This window comes from Sapajus apella, unplaced genomic scaffold (assembly GCF_009761245.1).
Source record: "Sapajus apella isolate SASKATOON/1434 unplaced genomic scaffold, GSC_monkey_1.0 scaffold95, whole genome shotgun sequence".
NCBI classification, from domain to species: domain Eukaryota; kingdom Metazoa; phylum Chordata; class Mammalia; order Primates; family Cebidae; genus Sapajus; species Sapajus apella.
Genome location: NW_022437035.1, coordinates 1513046 through 1527438, shown reverse-complemented (window position 1 = coordinate 1527438; position 14393 = coordinate 1513046). Strand labels below are relative to the sequence as shown.

The 14393-nt window shown below is 41.9% G+C and overlaps 1 protein-coding gene across 1 annotated transcript in view; it reads right to left on the bottom strand.

Annotated features, from left to right (window-relative positions):
* The window catches only part of PIWIL3 (piwi like RNA-mediated gene silencing 3), a 50181-nt gene that overhangs the window by 11124 nt on the left and 24664 nt on the right, over positions 1-14393 (bottom strand). Inside the window, exons 12-13 of the mRNA XM_032256600.1 lie at positions 6731-6915; positions 4526-4598 (exon numbers count right to left, since the gene is read on the bottom strand). Coding sequence (XP_032112491.1) covers positions 4526-4598; positions 6731-6915 — 258 coding nt within the window. The remainder of the gene's footprint in view (positions 1-4525; positions 4599-6730; positions 6916-14393) is intronic.

Below are 14393 nucleotides of genomic sequence, written 5' to 3'. Positions count from 1 at the left end.
CTTTTGGTGGTTTAGAATTTCATTAATCGCCAGTGAATCTATGCTAATGAATTATACTTGTTTCTGTTTTTTTAGACTTAGTCATCTTCAGTCTTCACAATATCAAATTTTCATATTTTCAAAGGACCAGCTTTTAATTTTTTGGTTTTGGTTTACAGATGAGTGGTGAGATTAGAATTATGTGTACAGATTAGAAAATAGCATTATCTCAATATTAATTTTCTTAAGTGGGTAACGTGTTAAGAGTGTCTTGGTTTTCAAAATACCCATTGACGTATTTAGAAATTAATGGAGCAGCATAGCACACATACATACACATACATAGTAACTACCATGAATTACAATCATATGCATATGGTAAAGGAGAAAAACAATGATTATACAAATGTGGTAAAAAAAATGGGTATTTGTATTATTTTTCTAATTCTTCCTATAAGTCTGAAATTACACTAAAATATAAGATTAAAGGAAATAAAAGTTTCTAAATATCTAGAAAAAAATAAATGGAAGGTTTAGATTTGATTAATGCATAATTTTTTTTGAGATGGAGTCTTGCTCTGTCGCCCAAGCTGGAGTGCAGTGGCATGATCTTGGCTCACTGCAACCTCCGCCTCCCAGGTCCAAGGGATTCTCCTGCCTCAGCCTCCTGAGCAGTTGGGAGTATAGGCACGTGCCACCATATCCAGCTAATTTTTTGTATTTTTAGTAGAGACGGGGTTTTACCGTTTAATCGAGATGGTCGTGATCTCCTGACCTCATGATCCACCAGGCTTGGCCTCCCAAAGTGCTGGGATTACAGGCGTAAACCACCATGTCCGGCCACATAATTTTTTTTTTTTTTTTTTTTTTTTTTTTAGACGGAGTTTCGCTCTTGTTACCCAGGCTGGAGTGCAATGGCGCGATCTCGGCTCACCACAACCTCCGCCTCCTGGGTTCAGGCAATTCTCCTGCCTCAGCCTCCTGAGTAGCTGGGATTACAGGCACGCGCCACCACACCCAGATAATTTTTGTGTTTTTAGTAGAGACGGGATTTCACCATGTTGACCAGGGTGGTCTCGATCTCTTGACCTTGTGATCCACCCATCTCGGCCTCCCGAAGTGCTGGGATTACAGGCGTCAGCCACCGCGCCCGGCCATAATAATTTTAAATAGAACATTTGTAAGATTTTCTGTTTAAAATATTGAGGACTATGTTCCCAACTGGCATTTTTATTGCAAAAGTCTGATTTTCAGAAATGAGTGATTAATATTAAATGCAAAGTGACTATTTTTTATTCTTGTAGCCTAAATACTAGATCTGTTTCACTTCCTTAAAGAAAGCTGTAACCTGAATATACTTTTGTGGCAGGCCAGTTTTCACTAACGCAGACCTCCATCACAACTCTTCAGTACTGAGTGGTTAAGGTCAATATTAAAAGCTAAAAAAGTCAATGCCCTTATACAAAGGTTGGAATGTAACAAGGGCTCACCACGAGTTTTGCCTAGGCCTTTCCTGGGCCTCAAAGCATGACAAAATGAGGAAGGAATTTTTAACAGGAACCATTTAGGATTAAACAAGTTTTATTGGGGGTCTGAAGAAACTCCCAAGGTCTCTCCACAAACAAATTTTTTGGAGGTCTGCAGGAACACCCCAAACCTCCATAATTTATGAGGAGACAAGATAAGGGTAATCATCCCAGCACCTGGGCCCATTTAGATTAAGGAAATTTACTAGGGCTCCAGAGGAAGGTCTTCAGAACTCAGATCTCAGTTATAGATGAAAAGTTAATCACTTACATCTTTAGATAAATGCACACTTAAGCATAGACATGTAGCTTAGAAGGTTTTCTAAGCCCTAAAAAATTTCGTTAATTTTGAGTTGGTCTGGCGATAATTTCCAGACCTTCTCCTTAGAACTAGTTACTGAAATAAAAACTCTATTCTACACCAGTTCAATCTGCATCTCATTATTGTGCAGCAAGAAATAGCAGCCCGATCCTCAGTTTGGTCCGGGAACACTTTCATTTCCTCTGTTTCTGCCTTACATATTCCAACTCACATTTATAGGATTTTAATTATTTTTTTGTGTGTGTGATGGAGTTTTGCTCTTGTCGCCCAGGCTGGAGTTCAGTGGCACAATCTCGGCTCACTGCAACCTCTGCCTCCCAGGTTCAAGCGATTCTCCTGCCTCAGCCTCCCAAGTAGCTGGGATTACAGGCATGCACTACCATGCCAGGCTAATTTTGTGTTTTTGAGTACAGCTAGGGTTTTGCCATGTTGGCCAGGCTCGTTTCGAACTCCTGACCTCAGATGATCCACCTGCTTCAGCCTCCCAAAGTGCTGGGATTACAGGTGTGAGCCACCGCACCTGGCAGGATTTTAATTCTTTATTATTCATATACATGTATTTCCTCATCATGACTCATTTAAAATACTGATCTGCAAGCTGTCTGTACCTGCCATAAAGAAAACACATCCCCAAACATCAAGTACTTGTGAATGCCTGGTAGTGTTATTACACCAGTCATATTTGTGAAGTTCACATTTTAAGTACAACGTAAATATGTGGCCTGCTGTCTTTTTATTACATCAGCGTATTATTATCTTACACAGCTTGTTCTGCTCCTGCCTGATGCCAGTCTTTGAAATCTGAGTCGCATGAATCTTGATTCCAACTTACATACATGAATCCCCTTCTATTGCTGGTCTTTGGAGATTTCCATCTGCATTTGAACAGTTTTGTAAGTGGTTGTTAATCCCTATTTTATGGATCATTTCCAACTATTTGGGGCACACAAGATTGTGGATATGCTTCCCCCATGCCATCTGACATAATGCCTTAAACTATTTAAGGGAATATCTTAAATTGTTCCAAAAAGCAAATCTAGGATGATGAAATGAGCAAAAGTGGGACAAGTTCCTCTTCAAGCGGTAAAAGACCTTTGAGGAAAGTCCCACATTGAAAAAGGTAACCTTGAGCCTTCCAGGCAGATGCCAAGCGAGCAAAGAAATTCCTGTTATGAGAATAAGCTGGAATTCAAACAGCTGCCAAAGTCCCTTTTACTCTGACTCTAATCCTAGAATAGGATGATGCTTTGCTGGTTCTCAATGGGGGCTTCTCTGACCCTCGAGGAGGCTAGGAAAAAGAATAAAACAGTACTCAGGTAACAAGAAGCGAGAAATAAAAAGTCCACAGGATGTCAAAACAAAGACATTAGATTTCAGAATGTGTATGGCTCAGATAAGGTATTCTTCAGGGTGTCCTACAAGGGCGTTCCCTAGAGGCAGTTAAAAGAAGAAAGTCTAGGCTTTATGTAAAACACAATAGGAAAACATATTCGGGCTTCACGGTCAAGAAGCAAAGACACCTCTAGCCCTCAAGATGATCCTGGAGGAAGAAAGAAAATGAACTAGGGTAAAGAACCCAAGAAAGAAACAATTTGCTTTAGGAATTCAGATACAACATAATGACAACTTGGTCTAAGATGCTGGACAGAAGAAAGGAAAGAACAGGCTCCCAGCAAAGTAACAGGGAAGTACCCGGCGCAGTGGCTCACGCCGGTAATCCTAGCACTTTGGGAGTGCTAGGATTAGCCCACTGAGGCGGGCGAATCACTTGAAGTCAGGAGTTTGAGACCAGCCTGGCCAACATGGTGAAACCCTGTCTCTACTAAAAATACAAAAATTAGCTGAGCATGGTGGCAGGCGCCTGTAATCCCAGCTACTGGGAAGGCTGAGGCAGGAGAATTGCTTGAACCGGGAGGTAGGTTACAATGAGCTGAGATCACAGCACTGCACTCTAGCCAGGGCTGTGAAGCAAGACTCCATCCCCCACCCCCCTCCAAAAAAAAAGAATTCCAGATACCAGGCAAGGAGAGTAACACAGGCTAGAAGAATGTGATCACAGACTTGGCAGGTTATACCTGGGGATAAAAGTCATGAATGTGGTGATTATTAATACCCACACTACTTTACATTTATATGGTGGTTTTTTGTTTTTGTTTTTATTTTTTTGAGATGGAGTCTTGCTCTGTCGCCCAGTCTACAGTGCAGTGGAGCCACTTTGGTTCACTGCAACCTCCACCTCCCGGGTTCAAGCGATTCTCCTGCCTCCGCCTCCTGAGGAGCTGGATTACCAGTGCCTGTCACCATGCCTGGCTAATCTTTGTATTTTTAGTAGAGATGTGGTTTCACCATCTTGGCCAGGCTGGTCTCGAACTCCTGACCTCGTGATCCACCCGCCTCGGCTTCCCAAACTGCTGAGATTACAGGCGTGAGTCACCGCACGCAGGCTATATGGTGTGTTTCTTCAAGTTAGGAGATGTTAAAAGTAATTACACATCTTCAAGCCTGAGAAAATTAGCATAAGATTGTAATATTCAGTAATAGCTAAACCATGCAAGTTTGTATTCAGCTGTACTATGCAGGTTAATCTGCTTTCGTTGGCAAGTTCAGGAAACCAACGACAACATTTTGAATTCTAAAATATTTATTAAAATAGTTTAGAACAATAACTAAAGACTGCATGTATCAACCAGACACTTACCATCTGCAGTGTTGATCTAGTATAGTTCCGTAATACTTTTGTATAGGAGTCAGGATGACCATCTACTTCAATCCTAGAAAATATAACATCCATATTGAAAAGGTACTGACCAATGAAACATGATAAACGTTTCACACAGCAAACTAAGTACAAAATAAGACATGATAAAATGCCAAGATATGCATTTCAGTAGCAAGTATGTTTAAAAGAAAAAAAGACAGTAGACTTTCAGTTTCTGATTCTACTTGTAAGGAGCTTTGAAGTCGCTATACTGTCCTAACGGCAAGTCAAAAGCTAAACAGGCTGAAAAAAATGAACAGCTCTCCTAGGATTTTCAAAAGGTGAGGACACACAGGGCAAATCACTGCCTCCAATACTGGTGAGACAAACAGGCAAAAACAAGGATTCCTGGCTAGCCAGAGCAAAGACTCAGGAAACTTCCCAGGGAAACAGTTCCCAGGTCAGATGACTTGAACCGTAACTGATGAATGACTGCAGCCTCGGAACGGACAACGGTAAGGGTTCAAAACTCCAGGTATTCCCAGTCATAGGAGGGTCCCCACAATTTTGAGAGTTTTACCTCTAGGAGCTTGACAAGGTTGTCACAGAAAATACCAGAGGAAAATTGTTTAATGCTTCCAACAGGAGGACGGAAAAAAACAATTTTAAGATATGTCAGAGCCCTGTGTTCCTAACAGGGCCTGCCCTCAGGAGAAGCTAGTTAACCAGAACCTAACCTTTAAAAAAAAAAAAAAATCTTTTAAGTTCAGGGGTACACATGCAGATTTGTTATACAGGTAAACTTGTGCCCTGAGGGTTTGTTGTACAGATTATTTATTATCCAAGTACTAAGTGAGAGACGCCAAGGCTGAGAAGACTACATACTGTATGATTCTAACTAGATGATATTTTATTTTTTTATTATTTTTTGAGACAGTCTCGGTCTGTTGCCCAGGCTGGAGTGCAGTGGCGCGATCTCAGCTCACTGAAACCTCTGCCTCCCGGGTTCAAACGATTCTCCTGCCTCAGCCTGAGTAGCTAGGATTACAGGCATGTGCCACCACACCTGGCTAATTTTTTGTATTTTTAGTAAAGACAGGGTTTCACCGTGTTAACCAGGCTGGTCTCGATCTCCTGGTCTCGTGATCCACCCACCTTGGCCTCCCAAAGTGTTGGGATTACAGGCATCAGTCAACGCACCCAGCCCCCTTTTTTTTTTTTTTTTTTGGTGAAACAAGTCCCACTCTGTTGCCAGGCTGGAGTGCAGTGGTACCATCTCAGCTCACTGCAACCTCCAACTCCCAGGTTCAAGCGATTCTCTTGCCTCAGCCTCCCGAGAAGCTGGGATTACAGGCGACTGCCACCATGCCTGGCTAATTTTTTTGTATTTTTTAGTAGGGATGGGGTTTTGCCATGTTGGCCAGGCTAGTCTCGAACTCCTGATCTCAGGTGATCCACCCACCTCGGCCTCCCAAAGTGCTGGGATTACAGGTGTGAGCCACTGCGCCTAGCCTAGATGACATTCTAAAAAGGCAAAACCATGGAGACAGTTTATTAAAAAAAAAAAAAAAAAAAGTGGTCCTCAGAGGCTGTCGTGCAGCGGGAGGTAGTGGTAAGGAAAGAATAATTAAGTGATGCACAGAAGACTTTTAGGGCAGCGAAAAATACTCTGCATGAAACCAATGGTGGATACCTGTCACATGCATTTAACCAAACCAGTAGAACAAACAAGAGTGAACCCTATTGTAAACTATGGATTTTGGGTGATTATGATATTTCAATGTAGGCTCATCAGTTGCAACAAACATACTACATCTTTAGGGGATGTTGATGGGGGAGGCTATGCGTTACTGGTGGCAGGATATATATGAGAAGTCTCTCTAACTTCTTAATTTTGCTGTAAACCTAAAACTGCTCTAGAAAGTTTTTTAAGTTCCATTTTTGGAAACTTGACTGAGAATTCTTAATATTCCCCCATCCATTCGCATCAAGTTTTTGATTCTCATACCTTCTTCAACATGTATCTTAATAGCCACAAACCATCTCTCACAAAGTCTGTTTTAGTATTTGTTGACTAAAGATTAGACTTTACAAATTTTTAAGGTTTTGATACAGTGACCAATTCCTACAATTTAATGTTTTAGGTATTATACTTTAAGACTGTTAACCAATTTTCAAATTGGAAGTCATTTCTGTTCCACTTACATGAGTGCTGGACTCATAGTTATGCCCATGGGGGCTGTGACATGCTGCAGATGCTCCACTAAGTTCCTGGCTTGTGTAACACAGTGGCTGCTATAGAGCAGGAGCCAGCTATGCAGCGGCACTGGGCAAAGTAAGGGGATTTCTCTTACTTCTCTTGCCCACTCTCCACTTGCATTGGCTTGAACCTGGAAAAGAATGATAAGACATGGCATAAAGCTTTAAAGATCAACCGATCTGAGATCCTGAACACTGTAAATCTGTGCTATCTCCTTTTGAGATGTTACAATTATCAACTTGAATGGCCAATTTAGGTTTTTTTTTTTTTTCCCCCATTAAGACATGGGTTAACAGGACTGGAATTCCCAGGTGCTAAATTTTTTAATTGAGAGGGCATGGTGGGGGGATGGCTCCAGAGCTTTAGGTTCCTATGTAGCTATGTAGGCAAAGCAAATCCCAATGTCAACAGTAAAGCAAAGCTAGGGACTTTACCAATCAGAAACTACCAACTACCAGCTAGGGTCCTTCCACTCTAATAGATCCAATGCATTTTGTCCTATTTCACATCAGCCTATAAAAGTTCACTGCTCACACTGTTGTAGCAGAGCTCTCTGAACCTCTTCCAATTCTGAGTGCTGCACAATTCATGAATTAGTGTTTGTGCAAATAAACTTATTTGGTTTGAAGTTTCTTTTGGAGCTGTTCAATGCTGTTGGACTCAGACTGGCTCTTCATGCTGTTCTATAACAGCACATGCTTCCTAAAAATTTAGTATTTTGGTGGGAACTTTATTCCAGGAAGGAATGACCCTTAACATTTATTTAACCAGGCTGGGCATGGGGCTCGTGCTGTAATTCCAGCACTTTGGGAGGCTGAGGCAGGTGGATGGATCACAAGGTCAGGAGATTGAGACCATCCTGGCCAAGATGGTAAAACCCTGTCTCTACCAAAAATACAAAACTTAGCTGGGTGTGGTGGTGCAGGCCTGTAATCTCAGCTACTTGAGAGGCTGAGGCAGGAGAATGGCTTGAACCTGGGAGGCAGAGGTTGCAGTGAGCCGAGATCACACCACTGCACTTCAGCCTGGCAACAAAGCAAGACTCCATCTCAAAAAAAAAAAAAAAAAAAAAAAAAAAACCAAGGATAGAGCAAGATGGCCAAATAGAGGGCTCTATTAATCATCCCTACAATAGGAACACTAAGTTTAACAACTATCTGTATACACAGGGAGCACCTTCATAGGAACCAAACATCAGGTAAGCACTCAGTATCTGGTTTTTACTTTATATTGCTGAAAGAGGCACTAAAGGTAGGAAAAACAGTCTTCAGTTGCTGACATCACCCTTCTCCCACCCCTGCATGGTGGGGAGAGCCGGTAAAGTTGGGAGAGGGAAAGCACAGTTGCTACTGTGAGGCTTTGCATTAAAATCAACACCATCCTGTCACAGCAGAAAGCACAACAGGGATGCACTCAGCTGATGCCCGCTGATGGGGGAATATTTGATTCTGGCCCTAGCCAGAGGGGAATTGCCCGTCCCAGTGGTCAGAGCCTGAGTTCTGGGAAGCCTCACCATCATGGGCTGGAGTGCTCTGTGGTCCTAAGTGAACCTGAGAAACAGTCTAGGCCACAAAGACTGCAATTCCTAGGCAAGTCCTAATACTGATCTGAGTTCAGAGCGGGTGGACTGAGGATGGAGGGGTGGGGGACATGACCTACTGAGACACCAGCCAGGGTAGCTAAGAGTGCTTGCATCACCCCTCCCCCAACCCAAGGCAGCACAGCTCAAAGCTCCAAAAGAGACCCCTTCTTTCTGCTGAAGGAGAAAAGAGGGAAGAGTAAAGATTTTTGTCTTGTAATCTTGGATGCCAGCTCAGCTACAGTAGGAGAGGGCAACAGTCAGGATTGTGAGGCCCGCATTCTGGGCCCTAGCTCTTGGATGATGTTTGTAGACGTACCCTGGGCCAGAAGGAAAACCTGCTGCTTTGAAGGGAAGGATCCAGTCCAGGCAGGATTCATCACCTAATGACTAAAGGGCCCTTGGACCCTGAAGAACCAGCAATAATACCAGGCAGCATGTGGAGGGCCTTGGGTAGACTCAGGCGTGCTGGCTTCAGGCGAGAACCAGCATATTCCCAGCTGTTGTGGCTCTGGGGAGAGACTTCTGCTTGAGACACGCAGAGGAAAAGTAAAGGAGACTTCGTCTTGCACCTTAGGTACCAGCTCAGCCACAGTGGGGTAGAGCACCAAGCAGGATTTTGGGGTCCCCAATCCCAGGTCTTGGCTCGTGATGGCATTTCTGGAACTTCCTTGGGCCAAAGTGGAGCACGCTGCCCTGAAGGGCGATTCCTAGGTCTGGCAGCATTCACTGCAGGCTGACTGAAGAGCCCATGGACCTGAACGGAACACTGGCAGTAGCCCAGCAATACATCCTATGTGCCTGTGGTGGTGGTGGCGGCTATGGGGTGAGGCTCCTCTCTGCGTAGAAAGAGAAAGGGACCAGGTGCGGTGGCCCATGCCTGGAATCCCAGGACTTTGGGAGGCCGAAGCGGGTGGATCACTTGAGGTCAGGAGGTCTGGCCAACCCGGTGAAACCCTATCTCTACTAAAAATACAAAAATTAGCTGGTGTGTGGTGGTGGACACCTGCAATCCCAGCTACTTGGGAGGCTGAGGCAGGAGAATCACTTGAACCCAGGAGGTAGAGGCTGCTGTGAGCTGAGATTGTGCCACCACACTCCAGCCTGGACAACAGAGCAAGACTGCCTTGAAAAAGAAAAAAGAAGGATAAAAGGGTCTGCATCACGTGGTTTGAGTGTCAGCTCAGCCACAGTACGGCAGAACACCAGGTTGGTTTCTATGATTTTTGACTGCAGTCCCTGGCTCCTGAATGGCGTCTCCACACCTGCTCAGGGCCTGAGGCATCTTATTGGCCCTGAAGGGAAGGACACAAGTCTGGCTGCCTTGCCACTTGACTGTAGAGCCATAGGACCCTGAGCCAACATAGGTGGTAGCCTGGTGGTGGTCACAGGCGGCCTTCAGCAAGACCCAGTGCTGTGCTGGCTTCAGGTCTGACCCAGTGCAGTCCCACTGGTGGTCACCACAGGGGTGCTTGTCGTCACCCCAAACCCAGCTCCAGGCGGCCCAGCACAGAGAGAGACAGAAAGTAAGTGAACAAGAGTCTCTGCCTGGTAACCCAGAAGTCTTCTGGATCATATCAAGACCACCAAGGTGTTATCACTATGAGTCTGAGAACCACAGCATTACTGTGCTTGGGATGTCCCCTGATGCAGATACGACTTAGATCACAATACCCAAGTCCTTCTGAATACCTGGACAGCTTTCCCAAGGAAGATGAATACAGACAAGCCCACATGGTGAAGACAACAATGAAAACCTCACTTTCAATGCCCAAACACTGATGAACTTCCCCAAGCATCAAGACCATCGAGGAAAACATGAACCTTAGCAAATGCACTAAATAAGGCACCAGGAACCAATCCTGGAGAAACAGGTATGTGACCTTTCAGGCCATTCAAAATAGCTTTTATGAGGAAAATCAAAGAAATTCAAGATAACAGAATTCAGAATTCTAGCAGATAAATTCTACGAAGAGACTGAAATAATTGGATTCAGGTAGAAGTTCTAGAGTTAAAACATAAAATTGACATACTGAAAAATACATCAGAGTCTCTTAAAAGCAAAATCAAATCAAGCAGAAGGAAAAAAATCACTGAGCTCAAAGACAGGCTATTTGAAAATACATAGTCAGGCCGGGCGCGGTGGCTCAAGCCTGTAATCCCAGCACTTTGGGAGGCTGAGGCGGGTGGATCACGAGGTCAAGAGATCGAGACCATCCTGGTCAACATGGTGAAACCCCGTCTCTACTAAAAATACAAAAAATTAGCTGGGCATGGTGGCGTGTGCCTGTAGTCCCAGCTACTCAGGAGGCTGAGGCAGGAGAATTGCCTGAACCCAGGAGGCGGAGGTTGCGGTGAGCCGAGATCGCGCCATTGCACTCCAGCCTGGGTAACAAGAGTGAAACTCCGTCTCAAAAAAAAAAAAAAAAAAAAAAGAAAATACATAGAGGAGACAAAAGAAAACAAAGAAGCATGTCTACAAAATCTAGAAAATAGCCTCAAAAGGGCAAACAAATCTGAGTGTCACTGTCATTATAGACGAGGTACGCAAAGAAATAATGGTGGAAAGTTCACATGGTAAAAAGAGATAAGAGAACTTCCCAAACCTAGAGAAAGATATCAATATCTAAGTCTAAGGTGGTTATGGCAGATTTAACCCAAAGACAACTACTTCAAGGCATTTGATAATCAAATTCCCAAAGGTCAAAGATAAAGAAAGGATCCTAACAGCAGCAAGAGAAAAACTACATAGAATGGAGCTCCAATACATCTGGCAGCAGAGTTTTCTGTGGAAACCATACAGCCCAGGAGAGAATAGCATGACATATTTAAAGTGCTGAAGGAAAAAAACATAACACCCCCAATATATGTTTATATAGACCTAGAATAATATACCAAGTAAAAATATCCTTCTAACACAAAGGAGAAAGACTTTTCCAGACAAACAAAATCTGAGGGATTTTATCAACACTAGATCTGCCCTACAAGAAATGCTTAAAGGGGTACTTCAATCAGAAAAAAAGAAAAAGATATTAAGGAGCAATAAGGATTCATGTGAAGGTACAAAACTCACTGGTAACAGTAAGTGCACAGAAAAACAATATTATAACACTAACTGTGGTATATAAACTACTCTTAAGTAGAAACACTAAAAGATCAAAAATAGCAATAAAAATGTTAAGACACAGACTATACAATAAGATATAAATAGAAACTTAAGTTAAAAAGCAAACAACACAAACAAGTCTTGAATTTTTAAAAAATCAAGATTATATTAAGTACTTTCTCAGACCATAGTGGAGTACGACCGGAAATCAACTCCAAAAGGAACAGCCAAAACCATCCAAATACATGGAAATCAGATAACCTGCTCCTGAATGATCACTGGGTCAACAATGAAATCAAGATGGAAATTAAATTATTTGAACTGAATAATATCAACGACGCAACCCATCAAAACCTCTGGAATACAGCAAAAGCAATACTAAGAGGAAAGCTCATAGCATTAAATGCCTACATCAAAAAGTCTGAAAGAGCACAAACAGACAATCTAAGGTCACACCCTCAAGGAACTAGAGAAACAAGAAGAAACCAAACCCAGCAGAGGAAAAGAAACCAGTATCAGAAGAGCAGCACTAAATAAAATTGAAGCAAACAAAAAACCCACAATAGATAAATGAAACAAAAAGCTGATTCTTTTGAAAGATAAATAAAATTGACAGACCATTAGCAAGATTGAGAAAAGAGAAGATCTAAAAAAGCCCAACTGGAAATGAAACTGGAGATATTAAAACTGATACCACTGAAATCATTCAAGGCTACTATAAACACCTTTACACACACAAACTAGAAAACCTAGAGGAGATGGATAAATTCCTGGGACTGGAAATATACAAGCCCTCTAGATTAAACCAAGAAGAAACAGAAATTCTGAACAGGCCAATAACAAGCAGTGAGATTGACATGGCAATATAATAATGCCACCAAAAACAGTCCAGGACCAGCTGGATTCACAGCTGAATTTTACCAGACACTCAAAGAAGAATTGGTACCAATCCTATTGAAACTATTCCAAAAGACAGAGAAAGAAGGAATCCTCCCTAAGTCATTCGGCGAAGGCAGTATCACCCTAATACCAAAACCAGGAAAGAACAGAAAAAAAAAAACCTACAGATCAATATCCCTGATGAACATAGATGTAAAAATTCTCAACAAAATACTAGCTAACTAAATCAAAAATCATATAAAAAAGATAATCCACCATGATTAAGTGGGCTTCATACCCGGGATACAGGGATGGTTTAAAATATGCAGATCAGTAAATGTAGTGCACCACATAAACAGGATAAAAAACAAAAATCACATTATCTCAATAGATGCAGAAGAAGCATTTGATAAAATTCAGCATCCTTTATGATTAAAAACCTCAGCAAAATTGGCATAGAAGGGATATACCTTAAAGTAATAAAAGCCACATATGACAAACCTGCAGCTAAAATTATGCTACTGAACAGGAAAAAGTTGAAAGCATTCCCCATGAGAACTGTTAACAAGACAATGATGCCCCCTTTCACCACTTCTACTAAACATAGTGCTGGAAGTCCTAGCCAGAGCAATGAGACAAGAGAAAGAAATAAAGGACATTCAAATCAGTAAAGAGGAAGTCAAACTGTCACTGTTTGCTGATATGATCATATACCTAGAAAACCCTAAAGACTCATCCAATAAAGCTCCTAGATCTGAGAAGTTAATTTAGTGCAATTTCAGGATACAAAATTAATGACACCAATCAGTGGTACTGCTATACAACAATAGCAACCAACCTGAGAATCAAATCAAGAACTCAACCCCTTTTACAATAGCTGCACACACAAAAAAATGGAACATACCTAACTAAGGAGGTGAAAGACCTCTATAAGGAAAACTACAACAAATTGCTGAAAGAAATTACAGATGACACAAACAAATGAAAACACATCCCATGCTCACGGACAGGTAGAATCAATATTGTGAAAATGACCATACTGCCAAAAGCAATCTACAAATTCAATGCAATTCTCATCAAAATAACATCATCATTCTTCATAGAACTAGAAAAAAATCCTAAAATTCATATGGAACCAAAAAAGAGCCCACATGGCCAAAGCAAGACTAAGCAAAAACAAATCTGGAGGCATCATCACATTACCTGACTTCAAACTGTACAAGGTTATAGTCACCCAAACATGGTTCTGGTATAAAAACGGGCACATAGACCAACGGAACAGAATAGAGAATCCAGAAATAAAGCCAAATACTTGGAGCTAACTGATCTTTGACAAAGCAAACAAAAAGTGGGAAAAGGACACCCTAATTCAACAAATGGTGCTGGAATAATTGGCAAGCCACACGTAGCAGAAAGACACCGGATCTCATCTCTTACCTTATACAAACATCAACTCAAGATGGATCAAAGACTTAAATCTAAGACCTGAAACTGTAAAAATTCTAGAAGATGACATCAGAAAAACCCTCTAGACATTGGCTTAGGCAAAGACTTCATGACCAAGAACCGCAAAGCAAATGCAACACAAAGATAAATCGATGGGACTTAAACTAAAAATCTTCCAAATGGCAAAAGAAATAATCAGCAGAGTAAAACAGACAACCCACAGAGTGAGAGAAAATGTTCGCCAACTAGGCATATGACAAAGGACTGATATCCAGAATGTATAAAAAACTCAAACAGCAAGAAAGAAAACAAATAACCCCATCAAAAGGTAGGGAGAGGACATGAATAGACAATTCTCAAAAGATGTACAAATGGCCAACAAACATGAAAAAATGTTCCACATTAATCATGACCAGAGAAATGCAAATTAAAACCATAGTACAATACCACCTTACTCCTGCAACAATGGCCATGATCAAAAAATAGATGTTACATGGATGTAGCAAAAGAAGAACACTTTTATACTGCTGGTGGGAATGTAAACTAGTACAACCACTCTGGAAAACAGTGTAGAGATTTCTTAAAGGACTAAAAGATC